Here is a 14,746-nt window from a genome sequence, read left to right on the forward strand (position 1 = left end):
CAGGGATGCAAACGGGTCAGGACCAAAAAAGAGAGGATACATTACAATATCATGGAAAAGTCAAGTTCCAGTAGTTCAACCCCCCAACCAAGTATTGATTGATTGATTATAGACATAGTTTTCAGAAGGCCAACATTTCTATATTAAAAATGCTTTTTAAAAAAAGATCCTTTGCAATATTCAATTTTGGAGATACTGAATTTTAGGTCTTCACTGAATGTTAGTCATAGGCGACGTCTTTAGGGCTTCCTTCACCTCTGGGGCAGAGCTCCGTGGGAAACACCTGACTGACACAGCAACGTAGGGAACCGTGGAAAAAACACCGTCGCACCGACTGCACGCGGATACGCGCCGCTTTGGGTAACGTGCGTGCATGTCGCGCGTCTACTTTGGAGGTCGGCTGTTATCAGTGTAATCAGAGACAACCATGAATGAGTTCGCCTCAGTTTCACGTGATTGTCACTGTCAGCCTGTTAGAAAAACATTTTACTGACCCCAGCTGAGACGCTGAGACCCCCCCCCCCCTCCCAAAAACAAAAACTCTTCGGATCTGAACGATTCACACAAGTCACCTAATTGGTCATGAAAAAAGTGAGTTTCGCTTTTCGGCGCGCTGTTTGCATCCCTGACTAATACAAATAAATTCTAAATGAAAACTAAATGAAGAAATTATACCATTAATCACATAACACATAACCAAAACAATATAACCAAACCTTGTCTACCTCCACACTCACATACACACACACACACGCAGTGAGTGGCTGAAAGTCCTGGTAAAGCCCGTAGCAGCGCACACGAGCGGCAGCCAAACACACACACACACACACACACACTGGCACCACGCGCAGTAGCAGCGGGAGCAGGGTCAGTAACAGGAAGGAAGTCGGTCAGTCGGCCGACAGGACCCCGAACCAAGCCAAAGCAGCAAGGAGGGCAGAAACATAGTAGCAGCAGACTGGCAGCGAAGCAGCGGTAGCATGTAGCCGTGGCTAAATATCCATGACGGATAGTGCTCTTCTTACTCAGCTTTAGCGTCCAAAAACCCCGGTTCAGTCCGGTCACTTAACGTCCCCTCCAAAGAGGGAGAGGGGTGAAGAGGGTCGGCGTGGCGGGGGGAGTAGGCCACCACACGCCATACAACCGGCCGGCTGTTAGAGGGAGAGGAGCGAAAAGACACTTAGCACCTGGCTTACAGCGATTAAAAACAGAAACTCTCAGTGACTCACCTACGCGCCGGTCGGCTGCAGTTAACGACCCATTATGTCGCCTCGACCGCGGCGGAGACGCCGGATCTATTAAGGAGTTACGGTTTGAGTTAAATTAAAACAACGCTCACAAATGTACACAAACAGCACGCTAAAGTGCGCCTACCTGTGCTCTGCTGCGAGCAGCAATGCAACGACCTGTCAGTGGGCGGGCCGAAGAAGCAGGAAGCGAGAGGTCAGGAAGAGGGACACGGCCTACTTTTATAGGCTTATCTACTCTAGGCTTGAGCAACGATTGGCTACAAGCTAAAACAAGTGTCTGTACAGCAGAACCCTGTGTTCTATAACAGTGGTGCCTCACAACATTACCCATGTCACTGGTATTACTCTGTTGCTGCAGAGAAACAGCAGTGAGCTGTTTTTTAAATACCTGTGTTGTCTCCCTGTAGTGACCAGACGGTGCTGTAAACAGAGGGGGGAGGTGTTTGGCAGACAGGTGACCATCGTGGACACCCCCGGCCTCTTCGACACCTCCTTACCTGAAGACACGGTGAAGAGAGAAATCTCCAAGTGCATCAACATGTCGGCCCCGGGGCCCCACGCCATCCTGCTGGTCCTCAAGGTGGGGGCCTTCACTGAGGAGGAGAGAGAAGCTGTCATGAAGGTGGAGGAGGTGTTTGGACCAGACGCCTGGAGATACACCATCGTCCTCTTCACCCATGGAGACCTAGTCCAGGGAGACTTTGAACAACAGATAATCAAGAAGGGGGGTAAGCTGGAGTCGGTCCTGAAGAAGGTGGACAACAGGTTCCACGTCCTCAACAACCACAAAATGAACGAGCGAGGGCAGGTCCTGGACCTGCTGGAGAAGGTGGAGAGGATGGTGTCTGCCAACGGAGGAAGGTTTTACTCCAACTACACCTACCAGCAGGTGGTGGAGATGCTGAACCAGAGGGAGGAGGAGCTGAGGAAGTCCTACCAGAAGAAGCTGCAGGAGGAGGTGAAAGCTGTGGAGTCAAAGTACGAGGAGAAGCTGAAGGAAGCTCAGCAGGAACGACAGCAGGTGGAGAAACGACTGCAGCTTGAGCTGAAGGAGCTGAGGAGATACTACCAGGTCCTAGAGGGAGGAGTCAGACACGTGGTGGAGAACACTGTGCCGACGGACTCCTTCGAACAGGTCCTCAAGGAGTTCCATCAGACTCAGAAACTAAAACTGACCTCTTGATTCCTCCATCTTGAGAACTCCAACCCTCTGCACCAACTGCCTGACGCCCTCTCTCCCTGCTCATGAACTGAACCAGTCTGTCCTCCACTACTCCCATTGAAGGACAAGTGCTGTTAGTTTTTTTACAACCTGGACCTTATTCCTGGCATAAAATCCAGGAAAATTCGTTTACTCATCCAGATAACTTTGGTGTCATTAGGAGTCAGACGATATTCAGATCCATTCAAGAGCTCCATTAGGCTGGCCTGCTCTGCCTTCCCTCCAGCCAGAAGCTGCCTCCATCAGCTCTTGATAACCATCTCCCTGTTTTTCCATATTATGTGTTATAAACTGTGTTCTTCTGTGGTCTGTAACAACATCTCTGTCCCGTCTGCCGACCTGGGTGAGGGATCTTTCCTCTGTTGCTCACCCTGGCCTCTTTTCCATTGAGCTGGTTCCAGTGCTGGTTCAGAGCCACTGCCTGACTAGCACCGGTTCTTTGCTTTTCCACCGCCTAAGAACCAGTTCTTGGTTCTTAAAACTGGTTTCAGACCAGCACCAACTCCTTGCTGGTCTAGAGCTAAGAACCGGTTCCTCCAGGACCGATTGATATCCTATTAAGTTTGTTTATCTGCTGCTCAATGTAAACACAGTTGAAGCTAGCTAGCTAGCTGAGCTACAGGCAGTGGCTAACAACAGCTAACGCTCATATCAAAACATATCGGCGACAAAACGTAGTTGCCGCAGGTCGCAATGATTACGACAGACAACTTACTTTTTTATTTTTTTTATTTTCAGGTCTGTTTATAACTGTAGCAGCAGCAAAGACAGGAGCAGCTCCTGTATGGGGAGCATGGCTTTGAACTAGCTCTTTAACAGTGGAAAAGCAAACTGGTTCTTTGGAGGCATCAGAGTTTAAAACTAGTTAAGCACCGAACTAGCACCAGCACCGGGCCAGCACTGGAACCAGTTTGGTGGAAATGGGGTACCTGAGGTTTCTCCTGGTCTTTCTTAGGAGTTTTTCCTCAGTGGATGTTCAGTAGGTTGTTATGATGCTGTGTAAAGCCCTTTGAGACAAACTGTAAAAACTTGCCTTGATAATTTTAATGAGCAGCACTTGATGTACAGACCATGGCAACAGAGTTGGTGCTAATTTTAGTGAAAAAATTTTTAGGAACTGAAGCACTCTGACATGATCAGCTGATTAAACTGTGGTCCTGGTTAATTACATGAGCTTGAGGCCTTGAATGAGCTAAGTACCTGTTATGCCCAGCTCGTTCAAGAGCATAACAAAGGAGGGAGGACAACACACAAAAACAAAAAATAGCCCTGCAAAAAAACAAACAAAGCAACCCCTCCTTGTGAGGAAACTGCCACTACAGCCTACTGAGGGACACAACTGCTCCAATCCCGCTCCCCGCAGCCACACAGAGTTAACTTAGCCACCATTCTCCTTGAATGCAGGTCACCAGAAAAAACCACCACAGCATTACACTACACTCACAAAACCAAGCCACTGTGATCCTCCCAACTTCACTGCCACACAAGTGCCATGCCCTGACACTCCCAAGTTCAAAATTGGACGAGCCCCCACTTGTTATGCCCAGCTCGTTCAAGAGCATAACCAAGGAGGGAGGACCACACAGCGGCCAGGTCAATTAACCATAAATTTATTAAAGAAACACAAGGTTAAGGGTAGATCAGTAATCAGTAATCATAAAGTAACAAAAGGCTAACAGAACACAATCAAACAAAACAACACTGAGGTGCCTGGGTGGCACCAGCCATTCAGGAGGGAGGAAGAGGCCGCCATCTTGGAAAGGCCTCCTCTTTATAGACCCAGCTGCAGGTGGAGTTGATCCCCCTGACGAGGTAGGAGGGACACAGACAGAGAACCTATGGAGGGGAGATGAGACAGAGAGACACACACAGCAGCAACACAACATGGCCGAGGGCCATAACAGTACCAGAAGTAAATCTTTGACTTACTGACTGTGGTGTTTAAGGGAAAAGCACAGCAAATGTTAAAGTAAGGTTAAAAGGGTGTCAGGTTAGACAGGTTCCAGGTGTTAAACACTATGTCCCTTAGAGGGCGCTAGAAGTCTGTAGTAAAGAGTGCTACAGGGTTTCCTCCTCAGGGCAGTGAGGGGTGCTGTTTATGTTCATGTCCACCTGCCTGCACACTAATAAATGGCTGCTGCCTGCTAGCACTCTGTCGTCACCTCCTTTCCCACACAGTCTGACAACACGACACTGACTAACCATCATCGTCATCAGAAATAACTAATAAAATAAGTAATAAATGTTTTATAGAATAAAAACATAATGAATATATAAACAAAAGTATGTTCATGAGCAGAGGAAGATATCATAAATACATACTACACATTTGATCCAAGGTGGGTCCAGAAGGTGTCCACTTTTTGGACCCAGGCTTTTATTTTGAAAGCGTCACCCAGAGTCAGTTTATGGTTGTGTTTTTATGTTTTAATAAATGTTGCTGTAACTTCACCTTTGTGTGTGTTTTATACTTTTTGTAGAAATGATTCAGTTGACAGGATGAAGAACCATGTCCAACCAACTCCTCTGACTCTCTCCAGTAACGGTCCTGGGATGAACTTTTTCATATCCCATAATTCATTGTGTGACCTGGACAAAAAGGGTTAAATAAACCTAGAACAGCAGTTCCCAGATCAGCAGCAGTATCAGTCGGTGTAACTGTTGGAGACAGTATTTCATGAAGTTAATGAAGTGTTTAAAAAAGATTAATAAATAGACAAATAAATTCATGATAATAAGAGAGTTAAAAAGAGCTTACGTTTATAAATAAGTTGATAAAAATGATTTCAGTTGTGTTATTTAAAAACCTTCATGTGAAGACATTTTATTTTGAAAGTGTGTGGTCACATGACCCCCTGGTCTGTTGAGGGTGAACTGTGGGATTGTGGGTCAGAAGTAAAATGCGGGACCACAGAGAATGGAGGCAGGAAGTAATGCCACTGAACACTCAGAGATAAATACACTGCGTTCAAGAGGCGCAAACGGTAATTATGGTTTGGTTTCATATATATTTTATTTGTGGTTGTATACAAAATGCTTTGAGCATACAGTGGACATTTCATGTGTTTGTTTACGTTGATTTAGCATTTAGCTACAATGGACTCATATGGACTCTCTGCTTTGTATTTGTAGTTTTCACGGTGTTCTATGATTTAACTATCGTCGGTGGAGAAGGAGAATAAAAGAATGAAAATCAAGACATCAGTATGAAGCGTGGCCTTTTGTTGAACCGGTGTAGCTACAGTCGGTACTTTGATCATTAACTCTGTTATAAAGTATCAGATTCTTCAACATCAGACTCAAACTTTTTTTAAATTAGTTTATTTGAATCAGGATTCCACATATTCATGAACATACAAAAACAATTATTTGATGTAAATATGCCAGATTTAGCTAGAGAGTGTAATGGTAATTGAATATTCCTTTGTTTTAATCACTTGAGACGTCCCCACACCCTGCTTTCCCCCCAAGATATCAGGTCTCCTTTTGTTTGTTACCCATTTGTGTATTTTAACCCAGACCTCTGCACTCTGCAGGATGCCCCAGGTGTGAAACACACCCTCGGGGGTCGGTGCCAATACCTACAACAAGACAAAGCAGTGTGAAAACACTGTCTGAGTAGAGGGTCGACCCCTGCAGCAGACAAGGGGCGTTCCTCAGGTATAAATGATTAGTCTCCCCATTTCTCTTTGTCTTTTCTTTACCATCACCACTCTGATTGACCTTTCTTTGCAAGGAAATAAAAAGCTTGTTGGCCAGCAGAAGTCTCTATTTCATTATTCACCAACAGCAAACAGCTAAAAACTTCCACAACAAGAGCCATCTGCAGTCCCATGGGCCACAAACAAATAAAAATACATTTAGACAAAGACACAACAGATGGTGAACATAGTACAGTGCTTTCCAGGACAGATCCCTCACACTCCACGTCCAGACTCCATCACAGAGGTCACCGTGGTAACAGCAGGTGCCTCCATCATGGTGTCAGTCAACGCCGGCTTCCTCCTTCATGTTTTTGCATCATGTCACCAACTCTAACTGGTGCATTTACTGACAGTCTGGAGAACTGACTGACCGACCTTTATCACTACAGGTGGGCGCAGTCAGTCGTCACCTGTGATTGGTCGTTAGTGGAGCATGAAGTAAAGTTCAGGAACGTGGAGTTAAAGTCTGTAGATCTCTGTGGTGGTTCATCACCAACATGAAAACTCACCACATCTGGAGAAACATAATTATCACTCAACAGGAACTGACTATGAAGTCGTTACAAACTTTGTCTTGATTTACTTTTTTTCTGATGATTTCAGTTAAAATTCCTGTCCTGACCTCTGACTATTACTATTGATCAAGAGGTCTGATCAGTTATTATTGATGAGTTTCAACATCAAACACATCAGGAAGTTCTTCAACATTTATTTACACATGAGTAAACTGCTGAGTGGATGTGATCATGTTACATTATCATTATTATTAATAACAGTGAGTCCATGTTTGTTGTGTCCATGTGTTGATTGACAGCTGTCAACAGTCAGGACGGCCCTGGTCAGTCTGAGACGGATCACACACTCTGTCCTGTTGAGTCCTGCTGTTCCATGTTTCCACCAGCAGGTGTCTCCACAGGTTCTGGTCTGAACTTCAGTCTGAGGGTCTGATCAAACTGTCTTCTTTGTGTCCACAGTGTTCTCCACCATGTGTCTGACTCCATCCTCTAACACGGACAACTGTGTTGTTCTTGTTTTCTGATGTCAGCCATTTTGATCACAGGTGCACTGAGTGCTCAGGTATCTGGACTAACAGGTTTAAACTGGTTGACTGATGCTAATCAAAGCTGTAGAGACTTTACAACTAGCTGAAAAACTGAGGAGAGAAACTCCAAACAGTCAGTCTGTGGGTTTTTCAGCCTTGAGCAGGTGGTCCACACAGTAATTATTCACCTACCACACAGAGAAAGATTCGATCTGTTAAAATGTTAACACATTAATATGTTGTTTTTATGTTTTTTATGTTTTTTCTTTTTTTGGGGGGCATTTATGCCTTTATAGATAGTACAGTTGAGACAGACAGGAAACGGGGAGGCAGAGAGAGGGGGGATGAAATGCAGCAAATGGCGCCCGACCGCAGCGAGGACTGTGCCTCTATACATGGGGCGCCCGCTCTAACCACTACGCCACGCGACGCCCCCTATTTCAGTTCTTGAAGACATTTCACCTCTCTCTCTAAACTGATGTCCCAGGTATTTAACTCTTGGTGGGGATGACATCTTGAGGGTTCTGAGTCTCTTTAACATCTGTCAAGGTGTGAATGGGGGTTAAATCACCTGGGAGGGGTGGGGAGGGGCTGCATGGCTGTGTTGTAGCTAGAGCACTGGAATAAGAGAGTATCGTCACTTCCATTGACTCCCGTGGTAAGGGTTTTGTGCCCCTAGTGGCAGGATATGGGTGCGCCCAGAAAACCCATTCACTCCAATGTATGTGTGTTGCCCACTTGCTGCTAAATTGATGAAAATGGCCGTGTTTTTGTTTTTAGGTGTCTTGATCATATCAAATTACACTTATAATTAGTTTATTATAAAATGTAGATTGAAACATTCATGTAGACAGCTGTTTTTTTTTTTACTATCCTATGTGTTAATGTTTATCTGTAAAGGATCCTCAATGATGCTATTAACGTGGGTGATCTATAAATGTCCTTAAATTATTGAAAACACCACACTGCTCATTCACCAACAATGCAGAGATGTCAGTTCTTGGGCGCTTTTGCAAAACCCATATTCCTCCACCAGGAGGCGCTGCCATTGGACCAATGCTGTTGTTACTCTCTTATTCCAGTGCTCTAGTTGTAACTAGTAAGGCAAGGCAATTTTATTAGTATAGCCGGTTTTTACCACCAGTTTGTCTCAAAGGGCTTTACATGGCAGCATAACAACATCCACTGTCCTTAGACCCTCACATGAACTGATGAAAAACTCCATGGAAAACCCTTGATGATGATCGATGACCAACATGATGAGTCTGTTAACATCCTGTGACCCTGAGGAGCTGCTCCTGAATCAGTTGTAGCTGATGAGTTGTTTGAGTCTGAGACTGTTTGTAGTTTGTGTTCACCACACTTGGAGAAAAAAATGACTATTTGTCTCAATCAGAACCATACACCTCAGAAACAAAGACCAAAAACTACAGCAACACCACAACACGTCAACCTCAGCTGATCCAGGTGCAACGCCTCAGGGGCTGCAGGCTTTAGCTTAGCCTCTACAATGTGAGTCAAAGAACTGTTTATCCATATTGTTGATATTTATTGGTTCCTACAACTACAGTATCACAAAGTACAGCAGTATAAACAACACACCTCATTGACCGAGATCAGTTCAGCAAGTAAGAAGATCCAATCAGAAATCAATACATTGCATTAATATATGCATTTTGTTTTAAAAGAATACAGTATGATCAAACAGAATACTGTGTCAGTGATCACATCACATTGACAACAAAAAAAGAGTATAAACTGAAGCAGTTGATGCTTCCTGGTCTGTGCACTTGGTGACTGGCAAATCATTTTGAAATGAGAAAACAAAAACAGCTCATTTCCCCATACATTTATATTATACAAAGTAACAGAGAAACAAAAAACAGAAAAACAACTTTTGATTGACGGTAAAACAGTTAACCACAAAATGACCATTTTATCTACTTTTTTCTTATAATCCATGTGATTATAAATGGAAATGGTGGAGTGAAACACATGTATAGTGAAGTTCTTCAGTGCTGAGGTCTAAGACAACTGGACTTATTTTGGTATGTTTTGCGTCTCGTCCAAAAAGCTTCCTCTGCTCTAAAAGGTTTGTCTTCAAGAATCTGAAGAAGTCCAGTTGCCTTCAACCTCAGCACTGAATGACTACAATGACCTGGCTGGTTGAAACCCTCACACATACCACCTTGTTGTAGAAAACCAGGATGTTGGAGCATCAGAGACCTAAAGACTGACATCAACAAACCGTTTCTCTGTAGGAATGTCTTTTAATGAAGAACACGTTTGTTTAATGATCCTCCATGTCCTGATTCTATGAGCTGTTTCCTGATGATGGTCTTCTCATTTCAAAATAAAAGTCTGTAGATGGTTGCTTCCTGTGTGTGATGTGATGTTTAGTTCAGTCTGAGCTTCTCGTGGAACTGTTTCAGGACCTGATTGAAGGAGTCGGTGTCCACAGTGTTCTCCACCACGTGTCTGACTCCTCCCTCTAGGACCTGGTAGTATCTCTTCAGCTCCTTCAGCTCAAGCTGCATCCGTTCCTCCACCTGCTGTTGATCCTCCTGAGCTTCCTTCAGCTTCTCCTCGTACTTTGACTCCACAGCTTTCACCTCCTCCTGCAGCTTCTTCTGGTAGAACTTCCTCAGCTCCTCCTCCCTCTGGTTCAGCATCTCCACCACCTGCTGGTAGGTGTAGTTGGAGTAAAACTCTCCTCCGTTGGCGTTCACCATCCTCTCCACCTTCTCCAGCAGCTCCAGGACCTGCCCTCGCTCGTTGGCTTTGTGGTTGTTGAGGACGTGGAACCTGTTGTCCACCTTCTTCAGGACCGACTCCAGCTCAGGTCCAGACTTCTTCAGCATCTGACCAAAGTCTCCCTGGACTTTGTCTCCATGAGTGAAGAGGACGATGGTGTATCTCCAGGCGTCCGGTCCAAACACCTCCTCCACCTGCCTCACAGCAGCCTGCTCCTCCCCAGTGAAGGCCCCCACCTTGATGACCAGCAGGATGGCGTGGGGCCCCGGGGCCGACATGTTGATGCACTTGGAGATCTCTCTCTTCACCGTGTCGTCAGGTAAGGAGGTGTCGAAGAGGCCGGGGGTGTCCACGATGGTCACCTGTCTGCCAAACACCTCCCCCCTCTGTTTACAGCACCGTCTGGTCACTACAGGGGAGACAACACACCAGAGTTAGAGCTGTGTGATGTGATGATGACTACAACACTCAGGGCTGAGGAACTCATATCTGAGCTGAGGCTGGACCACCTGTCCAGAGACCAGATGATCGTCTGTTTAATAATATTAACAATAATATTTTATTTTCATTATTCATGTCGGGGCTTCAATACAAGAGGGACATTACATACGAGCAGCATGGAGGTATTTGGATGTTTTTTGGTGTGTCTTTTTGGACGAAGAAAAGTGGTATCCATTGACAACCATTATATGGACAAATACTGCTGCACGGACCCCCCTGTAACTCAGAGAAGCCACGGAGGACTCTGAAACTTCTCCCAGCCCTTAGTCCACATGAGGGGGAGGAGATAATGAGTGAAATTTGAATTTTGGGTGAACAATTCCTTTAAATTGAAAGAACTCTAAACCCCCATCCCATGTCAGATGGATCAGGATATTATGTTTCACCTTAAGTTGAAGAAAATTAAATTCACTCCAAGAGGTAATAAGGACAAATTTAACAAGCTTTGGATGCTTTTTCTGACTTATTTTAATAACATGACCGATGTGACAAACTGGGACTAGTAGAGTATATTGAAAAACTGAATGTTTTTGATGTAATGTGACATTTTGTTAAAATTAATTTAATAAAAAAACACCCCAGAGGTGTACATAAGCTCACTCATTGAATTTTTAAAAAATTGGTTTCAAATTATAATTCAGGAACAAGGCTGGAGTCAAGGTAGGCTACTGGTATTGGTGTTACAGGTGTTACAGTTACCTGAGGACCGACTGAAAGCTGCATCAAACACCTCTCCTCCCAGTATAGTGTTTCCACTGGAGCTCTTCCCTGATCCAGTCTTCCCTACAAGAACCAGTCTGAGTGCTGAGAGAGAGAGACAGAGACAGAGAGAGAGAGAGAGAGAGAGAAAGAGAGAGAGATTCATGAACAGTTGTTCTCTTTCATCTGATTACGTCATCACACTGCATCACGTGATCGTCGCCCTCAGAACGGTTTTAGTTGAACAGGTTCATTATTACCCACATAGATAAATAAATGAGAGGTTCATTACCTAATGGAGGCGAGTCCATACTGTCTCTCCTGGTTCTCCGCGGGTCTGCTGTAGAGAGGAGGGTTGTATAGTTAAACATACAGACGTGTCAGTGAACGTGTCAGAGCGACGGTGAAAGTGAAAGTAAGTCAGAATAAAAAGTGCGTCACAGAGTGAAGCTCCTGAAAGAACAGACTTCAACTCAGAGACCGCTCCGTTAAATGTCTCATCAGACTTACTGTGTGTTGCAGCCTCCGCCATCACTGTAACTTCACCGGGTTCACCTGTCCTAGATCCAGAATAATCACCGCTCCGTCCGCAGCGCTGCACCGGACCTGTCTGTCGCTCCTCCAGACCTGTGATGGTTAAACCCACCCACGTCCGGACTGTTAGAGCGCTGAAGTAAAGGAAGTGGAGCACGAGGCGGAGTCAGAAGGACAGAATGGATGGTAGAAGGGTGATGTGCGGTTAAAGTAGTTTGACTTTAATACAGGAAGAGACTGGAGGAGCTGAAGGAGAGTCACAGTGACATGGTGAACGTACACAGATCAGCAGCCTGTTCGCCTATACAGTAGGCCTAGTCTACATATGTTGACTTTCCATATGGAATCTGTATAGAAATATAGGAAATAAAACATGGGAGGTTCAAGCGGTTAGAGCACACGCCCACGTGACGCAGTGATCGCTGGTTCAACTCCTGACTGCATGTCACTCTCTCCTGTCACTGTCACTCCTCTCTTCAGTATGGAAGCCCATTTCCGCCACTTGAGAAAAAAAATTATGAGCTACTAAGTCATAATTATGAGATACTAAATCAAAATTATGACATACTAAGTCGAAATTATGAAATAGCCTAAATCAAAACAAGGAGCACAGAGGAGCTCATCGTAGCAGGATGGCTATGGATTTTCAAATTCCGGTTCACGTAGGCCTATAATTAAAACAGTGAGGACAGATACCACACGGACTGTAACTGGAGTTGGAGACCTATATCTGAACGGATTAAAACATATTAATGCTCAAGGAGGACACGGGAACAGTGCTGTCATCTAGCCAGGCAGGACTAGCAGCATAGCTCCACAGCTGGATGAAGAACTTTCACAGTGAGGAAATACAATGAAGAGGTGGATAAAACTCCGTGGTGGTGGGTCGGCTGTGGGAGGCTGCTATGATAGCGAGGCCACACAGAGCACTGGAGGACCGCCACCGTTAACCGGCACGTCAGACGGCTCTCTCGTTTTAATCAGTGATGCTTGGAGCCAGTGTTGGTAACGGCGTTAGAGTATAGCGGCGTTACTAACGGCGTTATATTTTTCAGTAACGAGTAATCTAATTAATTACTTTTCCCATCGTTACAACGCCGTTGCCGTTACTGAGAATGTGAAGTGGCGCGTTATTACAGTTCGGTTGAATGAAACGCAAGGTGGTTTGGGCCACACATCAGCTGCCTCAGGTCAGGGCATGACGGCGAGCTAAGGTAACGTAGCTATTACGCAGCATCCCAGACCCATCAGCTGTGTGCCAGTTCAGGCTGCAGCCCATGGAACACAGCTCGAGTAACAGCAAGTACACACTAGTACCCACTCCGCCCGGTCGGACAGACGGACTCCGATTATGACGCCTTGTAGCAACCAAAAACGTAATAACGGCCAATAACGTAATAACTGCCAATAACGTAATAATTTTGGCCATTTTAAATGTAATAAAGCCAATAATGTAATAACAAGCCAATAATGTAATAAAACTTTTGAGCCAATAACGTAATAACATTTTGCCAATAATGTAATAAGTTATTACATTATTGGCTGGTAATTACGTTATTGGCCTAGTATTAAAAAAACCTTTGACAATGTAATAACTGGTGCCGATAATGTAATAATACATAGATATGACTGCAGTTCTTGGAAATAAAAGGTAGTTTTGTGCAGTTTGCTAATCAAAAATAGGTATAGTGGATGACATAGTCGTCATATTTATTCATCCAAGATGTAGGCTACTATCTTTCACCTCTCTTTCTCTCTCACTTCTACCATGCTTAATGATATGTTTGCAAACAGAAGAAGTAAGCATTGTAGGCTATCAACAACCTCCAAAACATAACCAAACTTGTGTATTGAATGGTGTCTGCAGCCAGTTTATGTTTCAGTCATGTAGAACTTCCTGCCTCAGACAAACCATTGGGAATAGGCGATGTGAAATGTGATAATCCCAGCATGGCTCGGAGGAGCAATGGCGTTGATTTGTTTTTACCATTGATTTTTTTTTAATTAACATATTTAGCCATCATTTGTCCAAGGGTTAGGGTTATAGGGTAGTCATCCACTTACCTATTTTTGATTAGCAAACTGCACAAAAACTGCAAAAAAAAACTTTTATTTCCAAGAACTGCAGTCATATTTATGTATTATTACATTATCGACACCAGTTATTACCAGCCAATAATGTAATAACTTATTACATTATAGATGTGGCGAGGTGGAGTGGTGAGTAATGATGAGTGGTTGCCAACAACGCCACCTGGGGAGTTTCGCCCCAGGAAATAGTTACTGTTTTTTTTTTATAAAAATGAAAAAAGGTTACGCAGGCTCGAATCACCACAGGGGAGAGTTCAAGTATCAAAAGAATAATAATTTATTGTCACAATATTGTTTCTATAAAACTTCAATAGTTGCCAAAATATTTCACATTCACAAAAGACTGGGCCAAAGAAAGGGGAATGGACAGGGCTGGGCCAGCCACGGCGACCCTAAATCAAACCAAGGGGAAGGAGAAACAAACCAAGAAAATAATATCACCCGTGACGCTGCACACACACGCAATGGATAAGTGAAGAAACCACCACCAGGGATTGGGCCGCCGCGCTGGACTACAGCACCTGTCCACAGGGAGAGAGAGAGACAAATTAAGATGGCCACAGTCTAGCTGACCTCCTCACACACACCAAAAACAATCAGATATTATTTATAATACAAAACCAAATTAAACATAATAAAGTCTTCTTAAAATATTCAAATACAAATTAGAGGAAAACAATTAAACAATTATCAAACCCGCCCCCCCACAAAAGAAAGAGGAAAACAAGAAATAAATGTTTAAATGTCTCCGAGGTCGCTATCGTCGGCAACAACAATCATTTAATCAAAACCATGTAATCGAGCCAAACAAAACAGCAGCAAACATCGTGGTGGCCGATGACCGGAACACACCAGGACGCAGGATAGTGTGCAGAACTAGGAGAGTGGGGGCCGCTGGTTACAGCGCCCCGCTGTAAAGCAAGAGAGAGACAGTGTCACAACTAGCGCA

General features: G+C 44.4%; 3 protein-coding genes across 3 annotated transcripts in view; 1 reads left to right on the forward strand and 2 right to left on the reverse strand.

Annotated features, from left to right (window-relative positions):
- Nucleotides 1-14,746, reverse strand: part of LOC146978040 (major histocompatibility complex class I-related protein 1-like) — a 568,607-nt gene that overhangs the window by 284,371 nt on the left and 269,490 nt on the right. The gene's annotated exons all lie outside the window — the stretch shown is intronic.
- Nucleotides 1,342-3,156, forward strand: LOC146978047 (GTPase IMAP family member 7-like). Its single transcript, XM_085790456.1, has 2 exons — nucleotides 1,342-1,408; nucleotides 1,658-3,156. Exons 1-2 carry the CDS (start codon nucleotides 1,342-1,344, stop codon nucleotides 2,431-2,433), a joined length of 843 nt encoding a protein of 280 aa, XP_085646582.1. The 3' UTR covers nucleotides 2,434-3,156.
- LOC146978048 (GTPase IMAP family member 7-like) lies at nucleotides 9,178-11,796 on the reverse strand. Its single transcript, XM_085790316.1, has 4 exons — nucleotides 11,683-11,796; nucleotides 11,465-11,512; nucleotides 11,173-11,277; nucleotides 9,178-10,381 (listed from the first exon to the last, which is right to left on the reverse strand). The coding sequence occupies exons 1-4, from the start codon at nucleotides 11,702-11,704 to the stop codon at nucleotides 9,615-9,617; spliced, it is 942 nt and encodes a 313-aa protein (XP_085646442.1). The 5' UTR covers nucleotides 11,705-11,796; the 3' UTR covers nucleotides 9,178-9,614.

This window comes from Trachurus japonicus, chromosome 11 (assembly GCF_045865225.1).
Source record: "Trachurus japonicus isolate A0001 chromosome 11, Traja_1.0".
Classification (NCBI taxonomy): domain Eukaryota; kingdom Metazoa; phylum Chordata; class Actinopteri; order Carangiformes; family Carangidae; genus Trachurus; species Trachurus japonicus.